Genomic DNA, 15,356 nt, shown 5'->3' with positions numbered 1-15,356 from the left:
TAATATTTAAATTTAACATTTAATATTTATAATTTCCAAGTTTTATGTGACCAAAGTTCCCTTTATCACAATTCATCACAAAGTCTAATATTCAGGATACATATGTATTTGAATATATTCCATTTCTCAACCATCTTACGTCATCTAATTAATAATACAGTGTAACATTCTTATTTTCTATTAATTTCCAAATGTATTAAATTTAGTAACCAAAATTTCTCGTTTCAACATCAAATACTTCCTCTCTTTTTCTCTTAATGTCTACTATCTTATAGTTAAGCTGGTATAGTTCTTATTATAATCAGTTAAGTAAAAACGTGTTTGTTACATTTATCAATAGATGTTTAGCTTATATATATCTTAATTACTTTTACATTCAACCTTTATAAACAAATCAATAGTCAGATTTAACTTCTGATATTTATACTTCCAAATTTTAAATGACCAAAGTTTTCTTTATCTCAGTTCATAAAACTTAGTATTCAAAGTACACATCTTGCCTATTTGAGTATATTCTATTTTAGTCCTCACTAATAAGTCAAAAACCCAATTTTCTTCAGCCTTATTCTAGCTTTCTTTGCCAACTCGCCTTCCATATTCGTGCTTTTAAGTCATCAAATAGTTCTCCCTCTGTTATTATATATGTTGTTTGAGATAAAAGAGGCCATCCAGTTGCCTTTTTGGGGGGGGGGAGGGAAGGGCTAACAAATCGTCTATTTTTCCATCTTGACATAGTTGTCCTGAAATGTTTATCTTCCCTTCAGTCTGTCCTTCTTGATCCTCAGGTTTCTTCTGGTTTATATAGAAAGTCTTTTCCATTTTCAGTGTTGTCAGTCCCTTTTCTGGGTTTTCCGTTAACTGTTTGTTGATCAGTTGAATCTTCTATCATAGTATTTAATTGTTCCACTTCTATTATATTCTGTGTAGTTGGTTCTTTAGTTGTAATCAAAGTTTGGGTTCGTATATCTAGGCTGACATCTTGATCTTTTCTGTAGTTTCTTACATGTATTCTTACAGTAGCTATAAGAATAGTTTCATAAATTGCTTTCAACATAAAAAGAATCTGTTCCTGATCTTCATCCATGTTCTCTTAATGATGTGTTAAATTAAGAGCTTTACAATCCGAGAATGTAAATACTTTTGTCACTGAGTATAGAACACAGCTGGTCTTCTCACAGCTGATGCCTGCCAAGGTTGCAAGAGTCTTATCTATAGTCTGGGCTTCAAGCCAAGTCTCTTTTAGACAATAACAAGTTGTAATATCAACTTGTGACAAGATGTCACCCACAGCGTTAAGATTTTTGGTTTTTTTTTTTTTTTAAGTCCAAAATTTTTATAATCCTTTCTCAATTTTACTTCTTTTTTATAAAACCCAAATCTTCAATAAGAATAAGAAATCTTTTAATCCTCAAATTTTAGAAAGATAAAAATCCAGTTAGAAGTTATTTTTTCAGTGGTTTAAACTCCCCTGGATAGTCAGTCGCCACTGTTTTTAGAGGGTGGGCTAGAATTTCCCTTCTCTCCACAGGGGGGAAAATACTTTGGGCAGCTTATACAGGTAGAAAAAATTAATTAGGATTGAAGAGAGGTTCAGATCTCACCCAGTCTCATCCACGCTACTTTATAGGTGCCTGGTGGTAAATTTGACTTTGGCTATCTGCAGCCTAATGATGAGCCATATTTCTATGGCCAGTCTTTTGTCTGCCCCCCGTAATCAAGCGGGGAGTCCCTTCTTGCTTGTCGCCCCTACAGGGTGACTTTCGACCCTTTCCAGGGTCTCCCAGCGGTGCGAAATTGTCTGCGGCGGCAAACTGGGAGTCCTAATTGTGATAGTTAACAGATGATGAATAATGGAAACAGAATTTAAAGATGTTTGACTTTCGCTTATTTTGATCACGTGACTTTTTTGTAACTCCAATGCAAGGTAACTTCCAAGCTTTCTAGCTTTTCAACAAGCATGGGGAAGGACAAATCTGTAATCTAAATATTTAAATGACGGTCCCAGGTAAGACAACCTCAGGCAACCAGAATCTTCCAGTTATGTGTTGGATCAACTCCCATTTTGCTTTCTCATTAATCCTGCAGCTTGGTCTGGGGCTGTGGTGAACCACATCTCCCTCTTTCCAAGGCTAATATACTTGAGCGATTGTTACTGGTAAAGGTTATTAAGGTTACTAACCTACAATAGGTTAGTTTTAAGAACCACTTTAAGGTCAACAGATAATTTGAGGATGGAATTCCCAAGGAAGAACTGAGCCCTTGTTCTTAAATAAAGCTTTTCTGATTTCCCTATAACTCTGTCTCCATTTTTTGTTTGTATTTTGTTAAGGCTAAGATGGGTTTGGTCTACATATGCAAAGGACCCACCATCCTTGACAACCCCTGTTTAGCATATTGGCCTAGTCGCTATGCCTCAAAATATCTAGTTTCAAATATAGTTCTGGATAGCAGGGATGCATTTCTAGTAGCACTCATCCTTTCATCAAATCAAAAAGACTGCAAAGGGACTCTTTCCTCCCTCAATGATAGAAGATCCAAAAGGAAATGGTAGAAAAAAAGTTTATTCAACAAATTTTATTACTGTTTTCAAATCATAAAGAGTTTGTCCATTATTGTTCGATCATTTCCTTAGACTTAGAGCAAGATTGACAGAATGACACCATCATGAAACACAAAAAAAATTACACAGATATTGCATCAAATGGTTCAGAAATCAAGCCTGCATCTACTTCCTTTCCTTGTTTCTGGGCTTCCGTACTTTTTAAGAGAGGCATACAGCTTTATAGACTCCATAGCACAGTGATGGCGAACCTTTTAGAGACCGAGTGCCCAAACTGCAACCCAAAACACACTTATTTATCAGCGGGTGCCAGGTGGGCATGGCCCACTAAGTGAGTGTGGCTGTGGTGGTCAAGGCAGACTGGGTGGGTGTGACCAAAGTGAGCATGGTCACCTTGATGTTGCTTGTGAGGAGGGACGCCTGTGGGGGCTGGGCAGGGTTGGGGGAGATCCGGGGGGGGGGTCTCTGGCAGATGGGGTGGGGGGCAGGAGGCTCGTCCTGCGGGGTGAGGCAAGGCGGGGGTGCCGTCACAAGGCGAGGCATGGGCCAGGGAGGCTGCTGCCTGACACCATCGGCCCACACACACAGGCCAGCGAACACATGGCAGCTGACAGTGTCTATCAGCAGCCACAGCCTGCCGGTCCCTCGATCAGTGCACTCGGGGGCTCCATAGCCCGCCACCAGCAGTTCAGAGAAGCAGCTCTGAACCGGACAGATATCCGACAGCTGAGGAGGCAATGCAGTGGGTCGTGCCTGGGAAAAGGAGAGCATGCGAGGCCAGGAGGGATGGGACGGAGGGGAAGGAAACCAGCTGTGTTGGGATGCATCCAGCCACGTGGAACCTCGGTGAGTTAGTGGGCGCCTGGTTGAAGAGGGACAGTTGCCATCTCCAGGGTATGGCGCACGTGCCCACAGAGAGGGCTCTGAGTGCTGCCTCTGGCACGCGTGCCATAGGTTCGCCACCCCTGCCATAGCACATAGAATGCATCTCCACTTTCGCAAGTTGCAGCCTATGTTAGATTGTGAAGTTTATATGAATGTACCTCTCATTAGCATATACCAGAATGGTCCAGAAACGGGGTAGGTGGACTAACACATGCCTGAAATTTCTGCTTGAGCTTTTAACTAAATCAATCACACGAGAATGAAATCTTTTGGACACCTTTCAAGCATAAATCAGCACATTCTTTATCCAAATTTGTCAAGGTTGAAATGTGAATTATCGATGTACCATAATAGAATAAAAAATGCTAAGTTCATTAAAAACATCTTGAGTGATCCCGATTCATTACAAGGCATATACATGATACAACCAAAAACACTAGCCTCATATACAGAATTACGGCAGGGCCATGTTAAACATGTTGACGGAATTGCTTCCCAATAGAAACTGCTTATGATAGCCAACCTAATTTTTTATTTCAAAGAAGCAACCATTGATAATAAACTCAGTTTTGGGATAAGATTTTCCTTACGTGTCTAATATCAGATTTGTCTGTACCAGCTATTTAAAGCTTGATAGCCTAGAAGCATGTAAGGAAGATTTAAAAATCTAAAGTATAGCTTGCATACATTTTATACTTTATAGCCAAACCTTAATGATAAAGACAGAAGGAAGACTGACAATCAAATTGCAGCAGCATAGAATTTACTCAAAAACATATTCTGTGTGGTATTCCCAGCCAGCACTGCGGTTCTTGTCCTGAATTCACACTAAAAGAGTCTAATTTATTAGGACTAGAACTGTTTAATCCCATGAAAATATCATTTCCATAGCTATGCAATACTTTTTGGGCAATATCCCAACTAGAAGGACATTATGTCATTCCTGAGCATAAGGTTCTCAGCAATACATTCTGAAGCAAAATATATATTACTGTATTTCATTCTTCAGAATGGCAGAGAAATGAAATTCTATCTGAAAGAAAAATCCCACTGAGGTTCACTTTCCCACACATCTTCAATGTAATTTTAAATATTAGGACATTAATATTTTGGCAAACCACACTTCCCAAGATTCCTTGATAAATATATAATGCCACTCAGCATTTCATTTTTTTCACATGATTTTCAATTGCATTTTCAACAATGGTCTCATCTTCGTCAATATTGACCTTGACTTTCTTGCCAACCAATTCATAAATATCTTCTGGTGGATATCCTTTGGGTTCCCCCACTTTTATAGTGAGCATGTCCAACGTAAGCATGGTGCCTTCTGGGATCCTGACTTTGGCAACCACGGATTTTCCCAACTGCAAAAAGCAAAATTCAAGAAGGCTAAATTATTCTATGGAGAACTTCTGACTGAAGTGCCATAAACCATTCAAGCAACATAAGATTTCAGACAAATCTGACCTGAAGCAGGAGAAATGACTGTGTGCAGTAACATATACCCCAGCAATATTGCCAAACACTCTGGAGTTCATTCATGGAACGTTTGCTAAGTTAGATCAGAATGAAAAGCCATAACAAAATTTAAGAAATCTGTTGGGGAGAATATCAGCGGTAAAAATTAATGTTCTACCAAAGTTTCTTTTTTTGTTTCAAATGTTACCTATTCTAAAAAAAGATGCAAATTTGGATGAGTGGCAAAAGGGTATTAATAAATTTATCTGAGCTGGGAAAAAACCAAGGGTAAAGTTTAAGATTTTGCAGGATGCCCGAGAAAGAGGTGGGCTTAAAGCACCCAATTTGAAATTATATTATGATGCAGCCACCTTAACCTTGATAAGTGATTGGCTTAATTTAACAAATAAAGATGTTCTTTCTATTGAAGGGTGGGATTTACTGTATGGTTGGCATGCATATTTGATTTTTAATAAGAAAGTTGATCGGGCTTTTAAATTACATATTTTAAGGAATGCTTTTCTTCGAGTTTGGAAGAAGTATTATTATAGGTTAAACTATAAAATACCTATTTGGGGGATTCCTGGACATGTAATTGAGGGTGTTTCCAAGGCAGTGGTTCTCAACCTTTTTATACGGCGACCCCGGTCATAAGGACGCGGCGCGCATGCGTGGCGGTGCCCCCATGCGCGGCGTGCATGCGTGGCGCCACCCCGAGGGAAAAAATGGCGGATCGCGTTGTTTGGCGACCCCCGTAAAATGGTCGTTCGACCCCAAATGGGGTTGCGACCCAAAGGTTGAGAACCACTGTTCTAAGGGGATGAATTTTGATAAAATTTCATATAAGGAGTTATTAACTTGCTCAGGTAAAGATTGGCAGTTAAAATCTTTGGACGTATTAAGACAAGAAAACATTTTATACTCATGGTTTCATCACGCACAAATTGTGGATAGGTGGACAGTAGATAAGAAAGTTGGAATAACATTAGGAGATGAAAATCTGATCGTTCAGATTAAAGATCAGAATCATGCTCATATTAAAAGAATCTATGGTGAGTTAATAAAATTGGATTCGGAAACAGAGTTAATAAAAGACTGTATGATTAAATGGGCTCAGAATATCCAGGAACCGATCTTATTGGATCAATGGGAGAATATTTGGATTAGAAATGTTAAATTTACACAGGCCCAAAATTTGAGGGAAAATTTTTACAAAATGTTTTATAGGTGGCATTTGGATCCCAAAAAATCCTAACTTACAGCCCAAATGTTGGAGGTGTGGTAGTACTGATGCAACTTACTTTCATGTTTGGTGGACCTGTAAGAAGGTTAAAGCTTTTTGGATAATGATTTGGTGGAACATTCAAAAGATTTTTAAAAAGAAGATAAAGTTTACTCCTCAATTATTTTTATTGGGTATTTTTATGGATCTAGATGTTAATGAAACTATTTTAATGTTGAATCTAATAACTGCAGCAAGGTTACTTGTAGGTTTATATTGGAAGCAGGATTTGCTGCCTACTTTAGAAGAATGGGTACTTAAGGTTTCTACTTTAGCGGAAATGGCAAAGATTTCTGCTTATTTAAAGGACCATACACAAGAAAAATTTATTATAGTGTGGAGAAGATGGATAGATTATATTCAGAATATGGAACTTTAAAGTTCCATTTATTTTATGATTAATTTTTTCTTGATGTAATAATTATTACATATAGAATTTTATTTGATTTATAGTAGATTAGTTTATATTATTATTTTTAAAGTTTAGAGGGAGTTAAGGGTTATGTATGAATTTGTTTATTGTATAATTTTTTTGTTTTAAAAGTCATAGCTTGTGTTTGTTTTGTTTACAATAACCCTGTATTTTGCTCCGGGAAGCGGGGGGGAGGGGTAGGGCAGGAGGGGATGGGTGGGATTAAGTAGGTCAGATATATAGAAATATTAATGTATAAAACAGAGTAATTTAGAGGGAGGTGCCGCTTGGGTATTTCCCCTGAACTGTATCCGAAGAAGGATGAGAGGGGAGGAGGAAGGGATGGAAGGAAGTTGGATGGGAGGAAGGGATGAGAGGAGAGAGGAGATGAGAGGAGAGAGGGAGTAGGGAAGTAGGAAGGAAGGTTGAGAGGGTGGATGCAGTCGGGGGGAGATAGACGAGCGACACCTAAGGTCTTATTTTAAAGGTATTTTTCTTTTCTATTTTTTTTATATATATATAATGTATTGAAAGTATTAATTGTATTGAAAATTGAAATAAAAATCTTTACAAAAAAAAAAATTAAGAAATCAGTTGGGTAGCCAAAGATCTAATTCTATTTCTGCCTAGAAGCTCATTTGCAATTGTTACAATTTCTTTAAAACCATGATGTTGTCTCCCCACAAATGGTAGTCATCAGCTCTGAACTTAATATTGCACTTGAACAGCAAGAATACTTAAATTTAAAGTGGGACAGAGAAGGTGACCCAACCTTTTGCATACTTTTCACAATGAGACCATACTGTCAATACATAAAGAAAATGCTGGCCATGGTAGTAGAATCTTTTTCACTTATATAGAAGGGTATCCCAGTGGCATAGCCATATAGCAACTGGTCAGAAGATCAACTGATAAGACTGCATCACTCTGGCTACGCTACTCGTAGTGTGAAAGCTGAACCATTCTTGGAAGATATAACAATTCAGGAAGCTAATTATTTAATCAAATATTCATCATAACAAATATTAAAAAATGAAGTAGCCAAGGGAGTTATCCTCAAATAGCAAGATTAATTTTAGCCACTACTCTCTTGTGCAGCACCTACTCCATACTGACTGATCTTGAAAGTATCCAGATCCAGCTAGTACTTTGAAAGGAAACTATTAGGGAATTCCAAAACTGGAAAGGCAGAAAAACATTCCTGAAGAAGGTAAGGACAATCATTTCTGCACCAAGGAATCTATAGAGATGCCTCTAGGCCAGTAGTGGCGAACCTATGGCATAGGTGCCAGAGGGGGCACTCAAGAGCCCTCTCTGTGGGCACGCGCGCCGTCACCCCAGTCCTAGACCTTCAGCTGGGTTTTATAAAACCTTTTTGCTTCAGGCCTCCACCGCCGTGTACAAAAAAAAAAAAAAAAGTTCAATTCATTTTTTTCTCGCGGGAAAAAAAAAGATCTTGCAAAGTTGGAATTGATTGATTGAACTTTTTAGTCTCACCCAGTCTGCCGTTACCACTGCAGCCATGCCCACCCAATGGGCCACGCCCACCCAATTGGCCACACCCAGCCAATGGGCCACAATCTATGGAAATCAGACTTTCACAAGAATGAAAGCAGCATCACACTGCAAGCTCCAAACTCCCTGGAATCTGCACATGACAGCATGAGACAGGTATGACTAAGGGAAAGTTTGCATTGCTGCTTCCATCATGGGATGCTCACTTGCCCGCCCCCACAGACACCTCTGCTCTGAGCTTTAGTTTAGCAATAATTGGAAAATTCAGTACCCACCTCTCTGGTACCTGACCAAATCAGGCAGGCCTACTAGTAACAGGAGTAAGTCAACTGCTTATTCTCAGTCATCCAGAAAAATGTAGAATATAATTCCTGCCTTCAAGAAATTACCTTTTCATTGCAAGCTTCTTCACAAGGCAAGAGCTGTTTGACTGGTGATCCCATGGCTTTCTCTACCATCCGGATGCTTCTCACCAATTCTGCTAACTCTTTGGGCTCCAGAGATGCTTGATGGTCACTGCCTTTCCAGGTCTTGTCCAAAGTGATGTGGCGCTCCAATATTTTGGCCCCCATCGCCACTGCAGCAATAGAAATGGCTATCCCAGTCTCATGACCTGAATAACCAACAGGAATATCTGGGAAGGCTGAGCGGTACTCCTAAAATGACAATAAAATGGACAGAAATTGCCAGCGCTAAGTGTCTTGGCTCACTCATGTTTAATATGAAAGTTCCTGTGTCACAGTCCAACAAAGGCATAGTCAACAGAAGTATCTTTGCAGGCTTATTCTACATAGAAGGTTCTCACACCAAAAACCTACCTAGCCCTGAGAGGGAAATCAAAAAAATTTTTTTAGGAATTATCACAGCTATACTCTTCTACATCGTTATATTCTCCCAGAATACTCCAGACATTATTCCCCACTGACCGTTATGACACGAAGATTGACGTCTTCAGGCCGAAGGGGGTAGGCACTGGTGCACTGAAGAAAACAGAAATTTGGGTTGATGGGCTTCACCAGCTTGTAAACCTGCTGCATTGTGCTCATTGACTGCATCCCACTGGAGATCACCATTGGGCGACCTGGAATGAAAAGCCAGGGCAGCATTCTTACTTTTACTAAGGTTGACTTCTATCGCCAAGTTCTATCAACTGATACATTATCAATGAATAATCTTATCAAATATATCCTCCTTTTCATATGGATAGATCTCAGTCTTAACTTGTTCACTGCATCATTTTTTTCCTCTTCCCAGAAGTAATGTGGCTCCATTCTGTCTACTCCACAATACAGGTTTGAATTTTCCAATTATTGTACACTCCAAATTGGCACACTTAATATTCCTATTCTGCAAGCAAGAAAGGATGATGTGTACCCATCTTGAAATTTTCCATGAAAGAGCTTCCAGCTAAACATTTTAGATAGATAGATCAATAGTGTACACATACATAACACACATTTAAACATACTATATACAATATATGTAGACCTACACCCTTACATATAAGTAACATATAAATATTAATCACTGTCCATCTTGAATATATAAGGGAAGGAGGAAGCTTGAGAGTTCACAAGGCTAATACTGTATGGAACAAAACTGTGACTGAATCTGGATGTTCTACTTCGGATACCACGGAGCCTCTCCCAGAAGGTAACAAGGAAAACAGGTCGTGAAGATGTCTAGTGTCCCAGACAATCTTATAGACCCTGCTCAAGCAACGCTTCTGTGCTATGCCCTGGATGGGAGGGAGGGAACTGCCAATGATCTTTTCAGCCATCCTCACCACTCTCTGCGCCGCCTTCCTGTCTGAAGCAGTGATGCTTCTAAACCAAACTGTGATGCTGTATGACAGGAGGCTCTTGATCATCCCTCTATGGAAGGTGGTAAGGACAGGGGAAGGATGATGTGTTTTTCTCATGTGACACAGAAAATGGGGCGGTCTATAAATTTTAATAAATAAATAAATAAAATAAATAAAATGCAGGTGCTGCTGTGCCTGCTTTACCAGTTGGGTGACCAAGCCAGCCTACTTGTTAACTGCACACCCAGGAATTTGATGCTGGTAACCTTCTCCACAGGTGAATCATTAATGCACAGTGAAGTGTAGCTGTGCTGCTTTTTCTGAAATCAACAATGATCTCTTTGGTTTTTCCAGTATTTAAAACTAGTCTGTTTTCCTTACTTACACCAGTTCATCAAAACCCTCAACCTCCTTGCAGTAAGCACCCTCATTGTCATCATGAATAAGGCCCACTACTATTTTACCATCTGCAAACTTCACAATATGGTTGGTAGCAAACCTAGCACAACAGTCATGGATTAACAGGGTGAACAGCAGCAGACTTAGGACGCAGCCTGACAGTGGTAAACCCATCTTTTCCTAAGTTAAGGAACACCCCACACACCTCACTGACCCCTCATACCTCACCAACCACAGTTGACCAGGGCCTAGGAATGGATGAGGCTAGGAAAAATATACGCTTTATTTAAATTCACCAAATGAATGAATTACTGTTAAAGTTACTATTTCCTGTGTATCTGCTTCTTTTTTTTCCAGTGTAAAATGACCATTAAGTAGCAGATTCTGAAGGGCCTGCTTCCAAATCATTTAAGTAGCTCAAGGGCAGGCAACCTTGGCTCTTTTATGACTCGTGGACTTCAACTCCCAGAATTCTTGAGCCAGCCATGCTGAGCCATGTTGGCTCAGGAATTCTGAGAGTTGAAGTCCACGAGTCATAAAAGAGGCAAGGTTGCCTACCCCTGAAGTAGTTATACGCTCCTGCTCTACAGAGAGAAGTGAAGCAAAAACCACCAGCATTCAGTCGCAGTAAAAAAAATCAAATGTATTCTTTTAGGGGAACTTTGTCAAAGTGGGCCCAGTTACTAAGAGGTCTGCTAAGAATTAAAAAGATGACTTGGAGAATTGTGTCTTCTCTGTCAAGTTCCTTGCTACATCTATTAGACTCTGGAAGAAAAGAACACACCAGTATCTGCCAGTGGTTAAAACCAAAGCAGTTGCACATACCAGACACATCCTCCCCTTCTGGCATTTATTTCCTGCACTTCTGGCAGGAGTAGCCTTTGTCAGCTGCAATACCTTCCTTGTCTGATCAATGGAAGGATCAGATTTTGTCTAACTGTTCTCTTCCAAGCTGTTCTACTGGGGAATCCAAAACATGGAAAATAAAATGCTTTCACATACTCATTGCACCCAAAAGAAAGAAGGAAATAAAAAAAAAGATTTTAATCTTTTAAGTAATAAAAAAGGATTATCCTTTGGATCCGATAAATAAATCAACATCTGAAGAAGTTTCATAGTTGCTGCAAAGACAATGTGGCCTTAACTCTCCTCTATCTCTCCTTAATAAAAATAACTTTGCAGCGTGACATCAATATGTTACATTTCTCACATACCCATGCCCATCACTGGAAACTGAATTTTGAGTCTGAAATGTAAAATACTCTAATTTACAATCAGACAATTACTGCTGTGTGTGTGTGTGTGTGTGTGTGTGTATGTGTGTGTGTGTGAGAGAGAGAGAGAGAGAGAGAGAGACAGAGACAGAGAGACAGAGACAGAGAAAAGAGAGATGGTTGTGCATTTTATGCATTCTTTGGACATAGGCACACGTGAATCCACATTCATTTATACAAATAAAAACAGGTAGTTGCACATCCATTATTTTCCCTGCTCCCACCAAATTACCTTTTTGGGCTGTCTTCTCCAAGTATGGGAAATTATTTGTATCCCCTGATCCAACTTTAAAAAACGGAACATCCAGTTCATGCAGAAATTCTACAGCCATCTATTGAGAAAGACACAGAAAAAAAGCAAAATCAAAACAAAATCTCCAACTAGATGAAAATTAAGAGAAGGATTAAAAGACAATTATAGCCATACCAAAATCAAGAAAGAAAATTTGCTAAATACGTTTATCAGTTTCTTCAACACAGCAATCTACAAAAACAGTTGTTTTCTTTGATCCACAGCATGGCTCTTCATGTTGTTTAACATTAAACTTCCATCAATTTGGGTTCCATTTTCTGAGGTCAAAATACGATAGGCTCTGAAACTCTAACCTCACGTTAAAATCCTCCCAAAATATATTCTGCTACTCTCCCCACTGTGGGAAGAAAGATTAAAGGTGCCAGGAACAAGCAGATGAAATGTGTAAAGACCTGAAGTAACCAAGCCAAGGAAGAGGCAAGAAATGTCAATAAGTCCTGGGAGTGCTATTGTAAGAAGTCTCTGCCCCCCTCTGTGTGGGCAAGCTCAGAAATTGCAGCTCCTTTTAAATTCCAAATCCACAACTCTTACTTCATCCATGCCGGATGCTGTGAAGAAAATGCCAATCTCCTTAGCGTATCGTTGCAGCTCTCGGTACTGATCATGACTGAACTCCAGGTGGCGCTTGTGTTCCCCATAGGTTCTCCCCCAAGAGTGTTTGGAAGTGTATGGCCTCTCCAAAGCTCTCCGATTGAATTTATGCTCCAATTCGCTTTTCTGGAACTTGGCACAGTCTGCTCCGCAGTCCTGCAAAGAGACAATCACAGAAGGACTTTCATAACGCCGCTTAACACGCCAACCTCACAACGAAGATTGCGACAGGTACCAGCTCCATATTTATTTTATTTACTTAAAACATTTATGCAGCCGGCCAACTTGTAACAAACTTCAGGTGGCTCTCAATCAAAAATTAAAACAACATAAAACCCATACTAAACCTACCTGAGCAGGGAGTTGGACTAGATGATCTCCAAGATCCCTTCCAACTGTATTATTATTATTATTATTATTATTATTATTATTATTATTATTATTATTACTATTAACAACAACAAAAACCTGGTGCCAGGTCAAGCTTCCGATGTGCAGTCATCTCATCTTATCCCAGCACTTAAGGGGAAAAAGTAACATCTTCAAAACTTTACACAAGGCTAGGCAGGTAAGGTCTGCCAAACCTCAGGGGGCAGAGTGCCCTATAGGGCAGTGGCTGTTATAGAAAAGGCATGCTTGCTAGCTCCCATCAGATGACAATATTTAGGAGAAGGGGCTAGGAGCATGCCTATGCTATCTGACCTGTCAGAAGAGATGGGTAGATGTCCTTAGGAAAAAGTGGTCTTCCAAATACCCTGGCCCTGGTGCTACATAGTTCTTTAAAGGTGATGACCAGCACCTTGGATTGTACCTGGAAAGAGAATGGAAGTCACTGCTGCTTGCACAATGAAGGTATTACATGGGCATACCTTATAGGATTATAGGAGGCCCACTTCTTGTTATTCAGGACACTGCTTAGAGCTCGAAGCATTGTTAGAGACCCCACACATCCACTTTACGGTCTGTTTCTGTTGGTCCCCTCTGGGAGGAGGTTTTGAAGTATTTCTAGCAGGACTACCAGATTCTGTAACAGCTTTGTTCCCTATACCACTCGTCTGGTAAACTTATAAGATTTATTTTTCTCGCCATGTGTATGTATACATCCGAACTAGAATGTGTTATTTCTCTGGCCCACGTATGTGTGTGTATGTGGGTATATGTAATAATAATAGTAATAATAATAATAATAATTTGGTCATGTTTATGCAGTATATATTGGAGGCGGTTATCCTTTGAGAGCTGTATGCAATGAAATCTCATTTTAATGTATTAATGCACATTTAAAGTGACAATAAAGATTATTCCATTCCATTCCTAGAGGTACCCATCACTATGCACAATGCTGTCCTGCACTAGGCCTCCCTCACCCTTATGAGGGACCCTGCACTCTGCTTAATAACCTGCACGTTTAACAGCCACATCAGGGAGAGCAGAGGGTGGGGGATCGTTAAGCAAAACCATCTAGTTGATCAGCACCACTTGAAACCATAATGGGCAGGCTCCATTATGATCGTACGTTGAGGACTTCCTGTACTTTAAAAGCACCACACAAGATATATACAATGTGAAAAAAGAGATTATTTCCTCGTTCCAAAGCAGGTGGCAGTAAAAGTCATAAAACCTCACAGAGACGTGACACAAAGTGACATCCATTTCTCTCTGCTCTGAGAGCTTAATGGAAGTTCTTGTGTACCTAACCATTCTGATAAGTCTCGCAGGAATACAGCAAGTAGGGCTCCTTTTTTCATACTGTTTAGGCATCTTATGAATCAGCTGCCCAATTGATAAATTCCTTAATATCAATGACGGGATTAATACCTATTTCTAAACACAGCCTGAGGTTCAACATACGGTAGGCAAAGTGTGCGCTGCACTAATATGTTTAATGGGAATCCACACAATTGCCCCCTATTTATAATTCTCCATCTTTTCCAAACATTTTTGTTCTGGTGGGAAAAGCGGAACAGTAGCGCAACAGTCACACTTTCAGGTTCCAGAGCTGCACATGTTCACTTGATTCATTTTCGCTCTATGCTTTATACAGAAAGCTTTGCTCAAAGGTGACAAACCAAGACCACATATCAGCGACTGCAAACAAGCATATTTAGTTGTGATTGTTCTTATTATGGTAGTATTCATATAGTAGTGGTTAAGGAATTGGGAGGACATCTGGGAATCCCAGCTCTTAGTCCACCCTTAGGCAGGGAAGCTGACTGGGAGACTTTGGGCCAGACGCTTTCCTTCAACTCGGCTCTCTCACTGGTCTTTTTCTTTCTTTCTTTCTTTCTTTCCCTTCCTTTTTCCCTTCCTTCTTGAGGGGGCGATTAAAAATGTACACCTTCATTAAGGAAAGGCGGAATATAATTCCAATAAACCATTCTACGCAACCCCAGTCCTCCAAGTCAAATCAGCTCGACTCAGCTACAAGAACCGCTGCACCTCCAGGAATAAAACGAAGGTCGCCCCTCTTTCTGTTGCCTCCAACTAAGCCTAGCCATTCATCGTCTCTCGCCTTTCCTGGGAAGCCCAACGATTTCGGGACCTCCACGTCCTTCGCCTTCAGGCCAGCCACCCCCCCCCCGCCGCCGCCGCCCAAATCGCGTCCCACCTTGACCAGCCGGATCATCTGTTTGGCAATGTCGAGATCCCCCTGATGGTTTTGGCCAATTTCGGCGATAATAAAGCACGGATGATCTCCGCCGACAAGTCGGCCCGGGCACAGCTCAAACTGCAAAGGCATCGTGGCGATTGCTGAGGAACGGCGCACTGAGCACACACCTTACGATCAAACCTAACCGGTACAAAAGCACCGTTTTACCTCCGCAATCGAAAACCTATCACAGCGCATGCGTCCCGTCTC

The 15,356-nt window shown here is 40.3% G+C and overlaps 1 protein-coding gene across 1 annotated transcript; it reads right to left on the bottom strand.

The window, feature by feature from the left end:
- Positions 1-3,727: 3,727 nt before the first annotated feature.
- On the bottom strand, positions 3,728-15,355 carry NANS (N-acetylneuraminate synthase). The gene is made up of 6 exons (XM_039344795.1): positions 15,105-15,355; positions 12,437-12,652; positions 11,825-11,924; positions 9,042-9,196; positions 8,505-8,771; positions 3,728-4,812 (listed from the first exon to the last, which is right to left on the bottom strand). Exons 1-6 carry the CDS (start codon positions 15,234-15,236, stop codon positions 4,603-4,605), a joined length of 1,080 nt encoding a protein of 359 aa, XP_039200729.1. The 5' UTR covers positions 15,237-15,355; the 3' UTR covers positions 3,728-4,602.
- Position 15,356: the final 1 nt, after the last annotated feature.

The sequence above is a fragment of the Crotalus tigris genome, unplaced genomic scaffold, assembly GCF_016545835.1.
Source record: "Crotalus tigris isolate CLP2741 ecotype Arizona unplaced genomic scaffold, ASM1654583v1 scf7180000017939.2460400, whole genome shotgun sequence".
Lineage (NCBI taxonomy): Eukaryota > Metazoa > Chordata > Lepidosauria > Squamata > Viperidae > Crotalus > Crotalus tigris.
Note: the sequence above shows the minus strand (reverse complement) of the source record. Positions and strands in the feature narration are given on the sequence as shown.

What these genes read in the sequence shown, in the direction of transcription:
- NANS (XM_039344795.1), bottom strand. Translation starts at nt 15,236, where the DNA reads ATGCCTTTGCAGTTTGAGCTGTGCCCGGGCCGACTTGTCGGCGGAGAT. An exon ending in AGATGATCCGGCTGGTCAAG is followed by an intron (nt 12,653 to 15,104) that starts GTGGGACGCGAT and finishes GTCTCTTTGCAG; the next exon opens with GACTGCGGAGCAGACTGTGC. An exon ending in TCAATCTTCGTGTCATAACG is followed by an intron (nt 8,772 to 9,041) that starts GTCAGTGGGGAA and finishes TTGTCATTTTAG; the next exon opens with GAGTACCGCTCAGCCTTCCC.